The 14,229-nt window shown below is 48.7% G+C and overlaps 1 protein-coding gene across 16 annotated transcripts in view; it reads left to right on the forward strand.

Annotated features, from left to right (window-relative positions):
* Window positions 1-14,229, forward strand: part of KLHL21 (kelch like family member 21) — a 128,753-nt gene that overhangs the window by 102,717 nt on the left and 11,807 nt on the right. For all 16 annotated transcript variants that reach the window (XR_011021915.1, XM_068238949.1, XM_068238947.1 and 13 more), the window contains 2 exons: window positions 2,037-2,442; window positions 9,937-10,009. Coding sequence is in view for 15 of the 16 variants with exons in the window: in XM_068238949.1 (XP_068095050.1) it covers window positions 2,037-2,442; window positions 9,937-10,009 (479 nt within the window). In the remaining variant the exon portion in view is untranslated. The remainder of the gene's footprint in view (window positions 1-2,036; window positions 2,443-9,936; window positions 10,010-14,229) is intronic.

A 14,229-nucleotide genomic window follows, 5' to 3' on the forward strand; every position in this document is an offset into this window, starting at 1 on the left:
CTTCTATCTCCCCATGGATGCTTCTTCTTGTGTTCTCCTATCTCCCCTCGGTTACCTTATCTTGTGTACTTCTCCCTATGGTTACCTCATCTTGTGCATGTCTGTCTCCCCATGGTTACCTCATCTTGTGTTCTTCTATCTCCCCATGGTTACCTTATCTTGTGTACTTCTGTCTCCCCATGGTTACCTTATCTTGTGTACTTCTGTCTCCCTATGGTTACCTCATCTTGTGCCCATCTATCTCCAACAAACACAATTGCTAACTCCCGGCTAGAGCAATTTCCTGCCTTTATCTGGTCAGCAGGCACCAGTCAGCCAATCGGGTGTACTGTCATACACCCTGTGCCTGCTGTACCAAATCTAGCAGGAATTGCATAAATTAGCATTCAGGTGGGAGGCTTCGGTTGGACGTAATCATAGATTACATCTTTTACAGGGACGCCCCGTGTAGGCATCTCCCACACAGTCCCCTCCCTAACCACTCACCTGTCAACCGCATCCTGGAAGCTGCAAAAAATAAATTTAAAATCACAAACACTGGTTCGCCCGACAGCCGGGGGGCCCAGTCTCTCTCACTGGCTGGGGCCCCCAAACCACCATGTGATACCTAGAGGGAAGTGCGGGTAGGCCCTGGACCTCTCACCTCCAGGGAACTCACCCCACTGCCTCTAAACTGAATACTAACTGCAACAAACACAATTGCTAACTCCCAGCTAGAGCAATTTCCTGCCTTTATCTGGTCAGCAGGCGCCAGTCAGCCAATCAGGTGTACTGTCATACACCCTTTGCCTGCTGTACCAAATCTAGCAGGAATTGCATAAATTAGCATTCAGGTGGGAGGCTTCGGTTGGACGTAATCGTAGATTTACATCTTTTACAGGGACGCCCATCTATCTCCTCGTGGTTACCTCATCGGTTACCTCATCTTGTGCATTTCTATCTCCACTTGGTTACCTCATCTTGTGCAGACTTGCTGTGCTGTCTGACAGACTGGCAGCAGTTGGCGTAATGTGATCAACTATTTTTAGAATGGTGACACTGGTACTGTCAGGTGGCACCTTCCTGAGGAATTACTCACTGTCGGGGCTAAAGCCGTGATGTTACTGTACAACATGCAAACCACGTATTGTACTACAGTTCTCTCTAAGAAAAGTCCCCCCTATGCCCGGAGGCTTCTCTGAGGGAGGTTAGGATGACTTGTTGCCCTATCACTGGTATTGAAGTGTCACTCCCTGGCTGGCTGAGACACTGACCGTTATCAGACGTAGAACAACAAAAAGATTCTATATCTGTAAAACAGAGATAGAACCACAGACTTGTTCACTATTGGCCATTTGTTGCATTTGGGTGATAACCCACAAATAAGCCAGGCCTGCTTGTGATAGCAGTACAGTAAGGATGGAGGGGGCTGAGATATGAGGGTAGAGGAGAAGGGGGCTGAGATATGAGGGTAGAGGAGAAGGGGGCTGAGATATGAGGGTAGAGGAGAAGGGGGCTGAGATATGAGGGTGGAGGAGAAGGGGGCTGAGGTATCAGGGTGGAAGTGGAGGAGGCTGAGATACGAGCGTGAAGGAGGCTGTGATACAAGGGTGGAGGAGGCTGAGATACATGGGTGGAGGAGGCTGAGGTATAAGGATGGAAGTGGAGGAGTTTGGAGGTGGAGCAGGCTGAGGTATAATGAGGAGGGAGGAGGAAGGGACCTTGAGGTATAATAATGTTTGTTCTCTAGTCCAGGGCTTCCCAACCCTGTCTTCAAGTGCACAGGTGAGGTAATTAGTGTCTCAGCAGAGCTGATTAACTACCTCTGTGGATTTCCACAAAACATGCACTGTTGGTGGGTCTTGAGGACAGGGTTGAAAAGCCCTGCTCTAGTCTTTACAAGCAAGAAGTGTTATGTGGTGCTCCACAAGTCCATTTTGTGGACTCCGTTATAAATTCTGTGGATTTGCTGGAATGAAGAGGTCTAGTATGGACAGTATGGGGCTAATTATGACTGATGCTACAAAATGGTCATACTTGTGTATTATGTGTTCCAGGAGGGTCTGATGGGTCCAGGCTGTACGATGGAGTTTGGCGCTACAATTCCAGTGTGAATGAATGGACTGAGGTGTCTCCGATGCTGAAGGCCCGAGAATACCACACCTCCACCGTGCTGAAAGGACTCCTCTACGTCATCGCTTCAGACAGCACAGAACGCTACGACCACTCCATAGACTCCTGGGAATCCCTGCGGCCCATGATGTACCCGATGGACAACTGCTCCACCACTTCCTGCCGTGGCAAGCTCTACGCCATTGGGTCACTGGAGGGCAAAGAGACTATGGTCATGCAGTGCTACGACCCTGACACTGACTTGTGGTCTCTGGTGAACTGCGGCCGGCTGCCTCCATGGTCGTTTGCACCAAAAACCGTGACGCTAAACGGCCTCATTTATTTTGTCAGGTAAGAATGTGGAGTAGAACTTGTCTGAAGATGGGGGCTTTTCTATGAAATGATAGCTTCTTCTAATGTTTTTAGAAGGTCAAGTGCGGTTCTATTTTTAATGATACAAAACAATGGGAAACGAGAGCCCACAATAGTGTAGTATGTTGAGATTCAAAAGTAAGAAGCATAAAGTGAAGAATATATACTCACAAACATGGGTTACCAGAATCGGAATCAGAATCTTTTATTTCGCCAAGCACGACTGGGCCGTGCCCGGAATTGGGTTTGACAAGTACAGGGCTAGGTGAGAACAAGCAGGACATAACGATACATATATGTAAGCAGACAGACAATATAAAGGGTACAGTTACAGCCTTTGAACACATTTGAACACGTATATATGAAGTGTGCAGCCATGCGGTCAGGCTGGGTGCTACTAGACACCACTTGTCGTGGTAGGATGAGGAGGGATCTAAGAGTTCAGATAATTCACGGCTGAGGGGAAGAAACTGTTCCTGTGTCTTGTGGTCCTGGTGTAGATGGATCGGAATCTCCGGCCTAGGGGGAGCTTACTAAAGAAGCGGAAACCTGGGTGGGACGGGTCATTACCGATTTTTTTTGAGCTCTGGAGCGCAGTCTAGAGTTGAAGATCTGGGCGAGAGAGGGGAGTGGTTTCCCGATGATTCTCTCCGCTGATCTGATGACCCTCTGCAGTTTGTACCAATCATGCAACCACTGGGCAGGCAGGTGGGGAGATTTGACCTGTCCCCACTCAGGCTGAGAAGTCACTCTATAGACAGGAAGAAAAGGTGTTGCACCTTCCCCACCAAGGGTGGACTACACTAGGCCTAAACTGTACGTTGGAATAGAGGTACCAATACAATTATAAAATATGTTAAAAACCATTTAAAAAGGGAGGTGGTGGTGGCTGGCAGAGGCATCCCAGATGCTCCTCAAGCCCACCACTGCTGCCCATATTTATTATTATTAATTGTATTTATAAAGCGCCAACATATTACGCAGCGCTGGACAATAAATAAGGAATACATACATTGTAATAAGGGGGTGACAGACAGAAAGGTAGCAAACGGTTATACAACATAGCACAAGGTTATACATGCAATCTGGGTATAAAATGCATTTTACAGAGACCCAGCTAATCAAGTCCGGGTTAGTCCATGAGAAGGGTGTCATTGCCGGGGTTGCAAAATAAGGACACGGGGTAGGGGGGGGGGGGGGTATGGGGTCTGCTAAAAGCTTACAATCTAAAGGGTGGGGGAGGGACACATAAGGTAGGGTTGTGGAAAAGGTGGTTGACTGAGAGAGTTAGTGTGGTAGATGTGGGGTAGGCCATTTTGAAGAAATGTGTTTTGAGGGCTTACTTGAAGGTGTTGAAGGAAGGAGCGAGTCTGAGGGGGAGTGGAAGGGAGTTCCATAGGGTGGGGCAGCTCTTGAGAAGTCTTGTAGGCGTACATGGGAATGAGAAATGCGTGGGGAGGTCAGGCGGAGATCATTGGAGGACTGGAGGGAGCGAGCAGGTATATATCTGTTGACAAGCTCAGAATTGTAGGTTGGGCAGGTCTTGCGCACAGATTTGTAGGTAAGGCACAGAACCTTAAAACTGATCCTGAAGCAGATAGGGAGCCAGTGTAGGGTTTCACAGAGGGGAGAAGTGGAAGCAGAGCGGTGGGAAAGATGGAGGAGTCTAGCTGCTGCATTTATGATTGATTGAAGGGGTGTAATGCATTTCAAGCGGAGGCCAGATAGTAGGGCATTGCAGTAGTCAAGGCATAGTTAAATAGTAGTTATTTGGGTTGTAAAAGACCTACATACATCCATCAAGTTTAACCAATAAAAAAGGCACAACACCAGCCTGCTCCCTCACATATCCCTGTTGATCCAGAGGTAGGTGAAAAACCCTTACAAGGCATGGTCCAATTAGCCCCAAAATGGAAAAGAATTCCTTCCTGACTCCAGATAACAATCAGATAAAATCCCTGGATCAACACCACCGGTATTTACCAAGTAATTATAGCCGTGGATGTCTCTCAAAGCAAGGAAAGAATCTAAGCCCCCCATAAACGCAGATATAGAATTTGCCATAACTACTTTCCACATTTTAATCACCGTTACCACAAAGAACCCTTTCCCAAATACACAGATAAAACTTTTTTCCTCCAGGACCCTCTTCTTTTTCTTCTGGCCGCGCTTCCATCTGTGTACAGTACGAGCGCATCCGTGGAGCGCATCATGTACAGATTTACTTGCACACAGAGGGAAGCATGGCCATAAAAGCATATTCAACAAGCGCTTGCCGAATATGTTTAGACCATACATGTCAAACTCTCCGAGCCATTAAATTTGGCCCCCAAGTGGTTTCCCCACTTTGCATTATGTTTGGACCACTGTTGACCACCAGGGAAGTTATATTAGAAATGAAGCACTGGAACACCAGGGAAGCCATATTGGGCGGCAGGGGAAATCGCTAAACACTAGGGAACTGTATAGTGGAGGGTGGGTGCCACTAGACTCCTGGAAACTGTATAGGGGAGGGTGGGAGGACCACTAGACTTCAGGAAACTGTATAGGGGAGGGAGGAGGGTCACTAGACACCAGGAAACTGTATAGAGGTTGGAGGGGAGCCATTAGACACCAGGGAACTTTATAAGGGAGGAAGGTGGCCAGTAGACATTGAGGTTGGCCCGCGACTTGGTCCCAGCATTAAATTTTGACCCACTTTTGTACTTGAGTTTGACACTCCTGGTTTAGACGGACTAGGCGTTGGATTGGTTGTCTCGAGGGGGATCCAGGGGCTTCTCTCTACTGAGGTAAGTATCCTTTTATTATTAAAAATTGCTTCTGGTACGCTTTAAGGACCGTCTTAGCTGAGAATCTAGCATGTGTTTGAACTCGGAGCTCCTCTTTAAGACCCCCATTCCTTGAGTTTCCTTCCTTCTCCCCACATTGTAGCATAAATTGTGTTCTATTAGACAGCTCATGTAAACGCATGTAAACCGAGAACCCCATATAAGCGTGTATCCAGCAATAACATATGACGCATTAGCGCCACGTCTTGTTGGACCTTACCAGAACTCCCGCCGTTTCCTGCTCTATAAATATAGAAAGCAACCCCCCCCCCGTTCCTCGCCTTTGTAGAAGAACACAGTGTTCCTCGTCACTTCCAGAATATAAACATCACCCAGACTGACATTCCGTAGCCGGTGCGTAGCCTGCGATCCGCTGCAGGTAACAGCCCCTCCAGCATGCCCTTCCGACAGCAGTAAATATCAGTCGTTATTGGGACTATTCTTAAGACGACAGCTGCAGATGCTTCTGCCAGTAACGGCTAATGCTGCACACCTGCTCCTGCCATACACACGTCTCTTATTATAACCCCAGCATCAGGTTCCTCTACTGCTGGAAAGACGGTTTCTCTCGATTTCACAGCTTTCCATCCCTTCATCTGAGGGTGCTTTCACACTGGGCCGGTGCGGTATTTTTATCGCACCACACCATAGGGCATTGAGTACCTATGTTACGGAAGGCGGACCGGAAGTCCTGTAAATCGATCACGACGCAGGGATTTTTAAAAATGTACGCGCCGGCGTTGCGGCACAATTGTGGAGAAGCGTATTTTTACAGTATGTTTCCGTGCATTTCCGTATTTCCGAAAAACAGGACGTGAGCGCAAAGGATCGTCACTTGCTGTTTGGCTGCAAGCCAGAAGGGGATTGCCGCATATTACCGCAGTAATCCCCAAAGGTCTGTTTTTGGCAGTGTGGCTAACGCCAATCGGTACTGTCAAAAACCAGCCTAAAGCTACGTACCCACGTCACGATTTTTCAAATGATTTTTTTCCTCCGCTAACGGTGATTTTTTTTTGTTTTTGCTGCGCAACTAGCGATCGTTTCCGCAATCTTGTGACATGGGTACGTGAGTGAGATTACATGAATAAGGTTTTGCGCCGCACAACGATTATGATCGTCATGGCGGATCGGATCTTTAAGACTCCCACACAAAGTTCCTCAATAGTTTGACCTCTTGTTCGCGTCTGTCGTGTGATGTCGCGTGTTCCTGCGAGTAGGAAGATGGACCGGGGAAAGTGCGTTCATTTGGGTCACATCGCTGTGCGTTCCCCGATGCTTCTCCAGGTGAATACTGGTCTTTAAAAGCACATTTTTACAGCAGTTATTTAAAGTGAACCTGTGTTCACTCGGTTATGGCGTGAGACTCCATGGCCTGAGTCTTAGGGTGCCCATACATCACTCAATATTGTGGTCCAATCGACCTTCCTATTCAATAAGTTTGTAGAATCGGAAGAGGTGGTGCAACATGGCTGCCCAACCAATCTCCCTATCGCTTTGCATATAAAAATCAGTGGAAAGGATCAATGGGGAATGGCAGAAAAACCTCGGTTACAAGGGCTTGATTGGTCGCGCTGCGGTAACAGCGTTCAATTGCATGACTACTGACCAACCGACCCTGGCTGATGTCCCCCAAGTGTAACGTGTCATCCCCATCTTCCCCCGTGCCCTTGTGTTTTAACCTATTCGCATCTTCAATAGAGTTGATTTGAGATAAGTGCACAGCTTTTGACCTCAGTCGGCAGAACTCGTTGTGCTGTAAATTCGTGGAATGCTTTGATCTCTCTCTACTAGCAGAAAATACAGAAACTGAAAGCAGAAATCCTCCGTTATTATCTCACACTGGCCCCTAGTGACAAGTGACCATGAATACACGTTACAGAAGGACTAATTAAAAGCAAAGAAATGCAAGAAAGAATAGATAAAAATAATGTACTAAAATAAATTGGCTTAGAGCACTTGCAAGGCTCTAAATAACTTGGCTACTAAAGTGTTAAAGCCTCACTTCTCCGTCCGGCACAACTCCTGGCCTCCTCTATTGTCCGCCATCACCGCAAGTGCCGATCTATGTAATAGACTTTGCTGTTTTACTTCACGCCCCCCCCCCCCCCTCCCCCAGCACCTCCCTATTACATTTAATAAAATTACAGGGACAGAGGACACATACTAACACGGTAAACCTCTATGCAGTGTATGTGGCTAAGCAAGAAACTTTATTCTTGTAACAAAGATCCAGCTTTTTCAACTTAGCTGTAGAGATAGCGCTGCTTCCTGCATGGATTGTGTACAAAAATTTGCATGAGAATTTGCATGTGAGTGTGCTGAGAAATTTGTAGGTCTGGTCTACAAATCTATACACAAGTCCTGCCTGACCTACATCTGTGACCTGGTCACCCACTTCACTCCTCCAACAAACTCCTCCTAACCACCCCTCGCATCTCACACTCCCATGCATGACTACAGGACTTCACTAGAGCTGCCTCCATCCTGTGGAACTCTCTCCCTCTGCCCATCAGGCTTGCCCCGTCCAACACCTTGATACAAGCCTTTAAAACTCACCTCTTCAAGAAGGCCTACCCCACCTCCTAGATACCCTAACTCTCTCTGCCAAGAACCTCTCGCTGCAGCCCCCCTCCTAATGTGTCACAACCCCCTCTCTTCAGATTGTAAGCCTTTGGCAGGGCGCTCCCTCCTTTTGTATGCTACCTGAGCATGCATCCTGCTCACAGACTAATGTGAACTTGAATTACTGGGACTAGTGATGGTCATTTCTAGGATAACTCAAAGTGAAGCATGTGGTCATTTTGGTCAGGTGATAGATATACAAGTCTCTGATTTGCTAGTCAGGATCCTGTGCTAAAGCAGGATGTGATCACAGCAAATCAGAGCGTTACAAATCTATCAGCTGATCAAACCAATCACATGCTTCCCCATGAGTCCTCCTAGACATGATTGTCCCTAACAGGGACTACTACCCCAGTGTATGATCTGGCATTGTGCGTTGTGTTGTCTGTCACCCCATTACCATTGTCTGTAACCTTATTTATGGTCCGTGCAAATTTGGACAGAGGCGCCAGGCAGGTTAAAATGATCTAAAAACAACTAAAAAGGAGGAGTACAGGTGGACTTACCTCCTGAAATGATGGACAATCGAGATTGTTCAAATCACAAATAACAATTTATTTTGGCACTCTCTACAGAGAGCGACTTCTTAAACCTGAGTGGGGTCAGGTTCTAATGCTCCCCACCTGCATTTCAAGTGGTTGCCTATGTGGTAACCCGTGTTTGTGAGTATATCCACATCTGTTAATTATTTTGCCAACAATTGCTAGACTTACTGCACTATATTGGGCTCTCGGTTTTTCTTTTTGTTTCAAGTGCATTATTTATGGTCCGGCACTGCGTAGTATGTTGGCGCTATATAAATCCAATAAATAATAATACCAATCATTCTGTCCTGTGGATGGCACTGGAGAGCTGACTGTACAAATGTCACGTGACCAGTCCAAGTCCAATGCTGGGGGTGGGCTGTTCCATACATGGTAAATAAGGCCACATATTGGCTTGTGGGAAACTAAGCCTGGGACCAGTAGGAAACCCCGGAGAGCAGTCATGTGACCACTGTTGTCATTGCAGAGAAGAAGGAATTTGCAGGCATTTGTTTTGATAGCAGCGTTGCCATGGGGATGGAATCTGTGCCTGTATCCTGCATTCTGAAGGAAGAAATATGAGGAAAAACATATTCCAGACTTAAAGGATACCAGATGTGAAACCGTTTGGAGAAACGGTTTCCTCTGACACTCCTCTTTCTTGCCTAAAGCCCCCCGCAGCTCTCTTCCGGGTCACTGGGAGTCGTTATCAGTGCACAGATGCCGGCAGGCTGCTTGCGTCCTACTGTGGTCAGGAGCGCTCTGCGGAAGGCCCATGACGTCAATCATGACAGCACAGCTCCCCCTAAATGCCTGCTCCAAACTTTTTCGCATCTAGTATCCTTTATAGCAAACCTGTAAGTAAAAAAAAAAGCCACTGGGGGTACTTACCCCGGGAGGGGAGCTCAAGGAGCATCTTGATCCTAATGAGGCTTCCCCCATCCTCTTTAGCCTCAGGGATCCAGCGCTGTCAGCCCCCCTAAAATACACCGACTGGCTTGGCAGTAGGCACACAGGCCAGGCTCAGTAGGGGCTTCAAAACGTGGCAAAATTGACCAATCTGCACTCCTGCGCAGGCGCAGTATGAGTTCCCATTGGGCTCTGGCAGAAATGGCGGAGTCTGATCAGGTCCGTTCTATGGTGGAGGTGGCTTGTGCCTGTGCAGTAATGCGGACCCAATCAGGCTCAGTCAATGTGCCCAAATGTTACAATGTACCACACACACACACACACGGGTGCAATGTTTCCCCAATTATAAAAAAAATTATTAAAATTGCTTGGGTCTATAGTAAGAAATTGGCACTCTACCCTACGCCATTCAATTTTCATAAAAATGTATTGCAAAATCCACCACTCCCCAAAAAGAAAAAACGGAAATTGATGAAAATTCTGATCTTTTTATTGTATGGTGTGTGGCCACCTTTAGAGTGTGAAATCTGTGATCTTGTGCTTGGTCTGAGTTTGTTGAGCCTCTGCCTGATGTAGCTTTTGTCTTGCAGAGATGATTCAGCTGAAGTGGATGTATACAGTCCTCTGGAGAACGAATGGAACAAAATACCTCCAATGAAACAGGTGCCGTATTACTGACTTTTTATCTCCAGTCCTGTGCGCATGTCCCACTAAGCTATCTCCCATGTGTGCTGCTTACATCTAACACCAGAGTGCGCATGTCCCACTAAGCTATCTCCCGTGTGCGCTGCTCACATCTAACACCAGAGAGCGCATGTCCTGCTAAGCTATCTCCCGTGTGTGCTGCTTACATCTAACACCAGTGTGCGCTGCTTACATCTAACACCAGAGTGCGCATGTCCCACTAAGCTATCTCCCGTGTGTGCTGCTTACATCTAACACCAGAGTGCGCATGTCCCACTGTTATCTGCAGTGTGCGCTGCTCACATCTAACACCAGAGTGCGCATGTCCAGCTAAGCTATCTCCAGTGTGCGCTACTTACATCTAACACACCAGAGTGCGCATGTCCCACTAAGCTATCTCCCGTGTGCGCTGCTCACATCTAACACCAGCGTGCGCATGTCCCGCTAAGCTATCTCCAGTGTGCGCTGCTTACATCTAACACCAGTGTGCGCTGCTTACATCTAACACCAGAGTGCGCATGTCCCACTAAGCTATCTCCCGTGTGTGCTGCTTACATCTAACACCAGAGTGCGCATGTCCCACTGTTATCTGCAGTGTGCGCTGCTCACATCTAACACCAGAGTGCGCATGTCCAGCTAAGCTATCTCCAGTGTGCGCTACTTACATCTAACACACCAGAGTGCGCATGTCCCACTAAGCTATCTCCCGTGTGTGCTGCTTACATCTAACACCAGAGTGCGCATGTCCCACTGTTATCTGCAGTGTGCGCTGCTCACATCTAACACCAGAGTGCGCATGTCCCGCTAAGCTATCTCTAGTGTGCGCTACTCACATCGAACACCAGAGTGTGCATGTCCCGCTAAGCTATCTCCAGTGTGCGCTGCTTACATCTAACACACCAGAGTGCGCATGTCCCGCTAAGCTATCTCCAGTGTGCGCTACTTACATCTAACACCAGTGTGCGCTGCTTACATCTAACACCAGAGTGCGCATGTCCCACTAAGCTATCTCCCGTGTGTGCTGCTTACATCTAACACCAGAGTGCGCATGTCCCACTGTTATCTGCAGTGTGCGCTGCTCACATCTAACACCAGAGTGCGCATGTCCTGCTAAGCTATCTCCAGTGTGCGCTGCTTACATCTAACACACCAGAGTGCGCATGTCCCGCTAAGCTATCTCCAGTGTGCGCTGCTTACATCTAACACCAGCGTGCGCATGTCCAGCTAAGCTATCTCCAGTGTGCGCTGCTTACATCTAACACCAGAGTGCGCATGTCCCGCTAAGCTATCTCCAGTGTGCGCTGCTTACATCTAACACACCAGAGTGCGCATGTCCCGCTAAGCTATCTCCAGTGTGCGCTGCTTACATCTAACACCAGAGTGCGCATGTCCTGCTAAGCTATCTCCAGTATGCGCTGCTTACATCTAACACACCAGAGTGCGCATGTCCCACTAAGCTATCTCCCGTGTGTGCTGCTTACATCTAACACCAGAGTGCGCATGTCCCACTGTTATCTGCAGTGTGCGCTGCTCACATCTAACACCAGAGTGCGCATGTCCCGCTAAGCTATCTCTAGTGTGCGCTACTCACATCGAACACCAGAGTGTGCATGTCCCGCTAAGCTATCTCCAGTGTGTGCTGCTTACATCTAACACACCAGAGTGCGCATGTCCCGCTAAGCTATCTCCAGTGTGCGCTACTTACATCTAACACCAGTGTGCGCTGCTTACATCTAACACCAGAGTGCGCATGTCCCACTAAGCTATCTCCCGTGTGTGCTGCTTACATCTAACACCAGCGTGCGCATGTCCCGCTAAGCTATCTCCAGTGTGCGCTGCTTACATCTAACACCAGAGTGCGCATGTCCAGCTAAGCTATCTCCAGTGTGCGCTACTTACATCTAACACACCAGAGTGCGCATGTCCTGCTAAGCTATCTCCAGTGTGCGCTGCTTACATCTAACACCAGAGTGCGCATGTCCAGCTAAGCTATCTCCAGTGTGCGCTACTTACATCTAACACACCAGAGTGCGCATGTCCTGCTAAGCTATCTCCAGTGTGCGCTGCTCACATCTAACACCAGAGAGCGCATGTCCTGCTAAGCTATCTCCAGTGTGCGCTGCTTACATCTAACACCAGTGTGCGCTGCTTACATCTAACACCAGAGTGCGCATGTCCCACTAAGCTATCTCCCGTGTGTGCTGCTTACATCTAACACCAGAGTGCGCATGTCCCACTGTTATCTGCAGTGTGCGCTGCTCACATCTAACACCAGAGTGCGCATGTCCCGCTAAGCTATCTCTAGTGTGCGCTACTCACATCGAACACCAGAGTGTGCATGTCCCGCTAAGCTATCTCCAGTGTGTGCTGCTTACATCTAACACACCAGAGTGCGCATGTCCCGCTAAGCTATCTCCAGTGTGCGCTACTTACATCTAACACCAGTGTGCGCTGCTTACATCTAACACCAGAGTGCGCATGTCCCACTAAGCTATCTCCCGTGTGTGCTGCTTACATCTAACACCAGCGTGCGCATGTCCCGCTAAGCTATCTCCAGTGTGCGCTGCTTACATCTAACACCAGAGTGCGCATGTCCAGCTAAGCTATCTCCAGTGTGCGCTACTTACATCTAACACACCAGAGTGCGCATGTCCTGCTAAGCTATCTCCAGTGTGCGCTGCTTACATCTAACACCAGAGTGCGCATGTCCAGCTAAGCTATCTCCAGTGTGCGCTACTTACATCTAACACACCAGAGTGCGCATGTCCTGCTAAGCTATCTCCAGTGTGCGCTGCTCACATCTAACACCAGAGAGCGCATGTCCTGCTAAGCTATCTCCAGTGTGCGCTGCTTACATCTAACACCAGTGTGCGCTGCTTACATCTAACACCAGAGTGCGCATGTCCCACTAAGCTATCTCCCGTGTGTGCTGCTTACATCTAACACCAGAGTGCGCATGTCCCACTGTTATCTGCAGTGTGCGCTGCTCACATCTAACACCAGAGTGCGCATGTCCTGCTAAGCTATCTCCAGTGTGCGCTGCTTACATCTAACACACCAGAGTGCGCATGTCCCGCTAAGCTATCTCCAGTGTGCGCTGCTTACATCTAACACCAGCGTGCGCATGTCCAGCTAAGCTATCTCCAGTGTGCGCTGCTTACATCTAACACCAGAGTGCGCATGTCCCGCTAAGCTATCTCCAGTGTGCGCTGCTTACATCTAACACACCAGAGTGCGCATGTCCCGCTAAGCTATCTCCAGTGTGCGCTGCTTACATCTAACACACCAGAGTGCGCATGTCCCGCTAAGCTATCTCCAGTGTGCGCTGCTTACATCTAACACCAGCGTGCGCATGTCCCGCTAAGCTATCTCCAGTGTGCGCTGCTTACATCTAACACACCAGAGTGCGCATGTCCCGCTAAGCTATCTCCAGTGTGCGCTGCTTACATCTAACACCAGAGTGCGCATGTCCAGCTAAGCTATCTCCAGTGTGCGCTGCTTACATCTAACACCAGAGTGCGCATGTCCCGCTAAGCTATCTCCAGTGTGCGCTGCTTACATCTAACACACCAGAGTGCGCATGTCCCGCTAAGCTATCTCCAGTGTGCGCTGCTTACATCTAACACCAGAGTGCGCATGTCCAGCTAAGCTATCTCCAGTGTGCGCTGCTTACATCTAACACCAGCGTGTGCATGTCCCGCTAAGCTATCTCCAGTGTGCGCTGCTCACATCTAACACACCAGAGTGCGCATGTCCCGCTAAGCTATCTCCAGTGTGCGCTGCTTACATCTAACACACCAGAGTGCGCATGTCCCGCTAAGCTATCTCCAGTGTGCGCTGCTTACATCTAACACACCAGAGTGCGCATGTCCTGCTAAGCTATCTCCAGTGTGCGCTGCTCACATCTAACACCAGAGTGCGCATGTCCTGCTAAGCTATCTCCAGTGTGCGCTGCTTACATCTAACACACCAGAGTGCGCATGTCCTGCTAAGCTATCTCCAGTGTGCGCTGCTTACATCTAACACCAGAGTGCGCATGTCCCGCTAAGCTATCTCCAGTGTGCGCTGCTTACATCTAACACACCAGAGTGCGCATGTCCCGCTAAGCTATCTCCAGTGTGCGCTGCTTACATCTAACACCAGAGTGCACATGTCCCGCTAAGCTATCTCCAGTGTGCACTGCGTAGAAATAAATGGCC

Source organism: Hyperolius riggenbachi, chromosome 6 (genome assembly GCF_040937935.1).
Source record: "Hyperolius riggenbachi isolate aHypRig1 chromosome 6, aHypRig1.pri, whole genome shotgun sequence".
NCBI lineage: Eukaryota > Metazoa > Chordata > Amphibia > Anura > Hyperoliidae > Hyperolius > Hyperolius riggenbachi.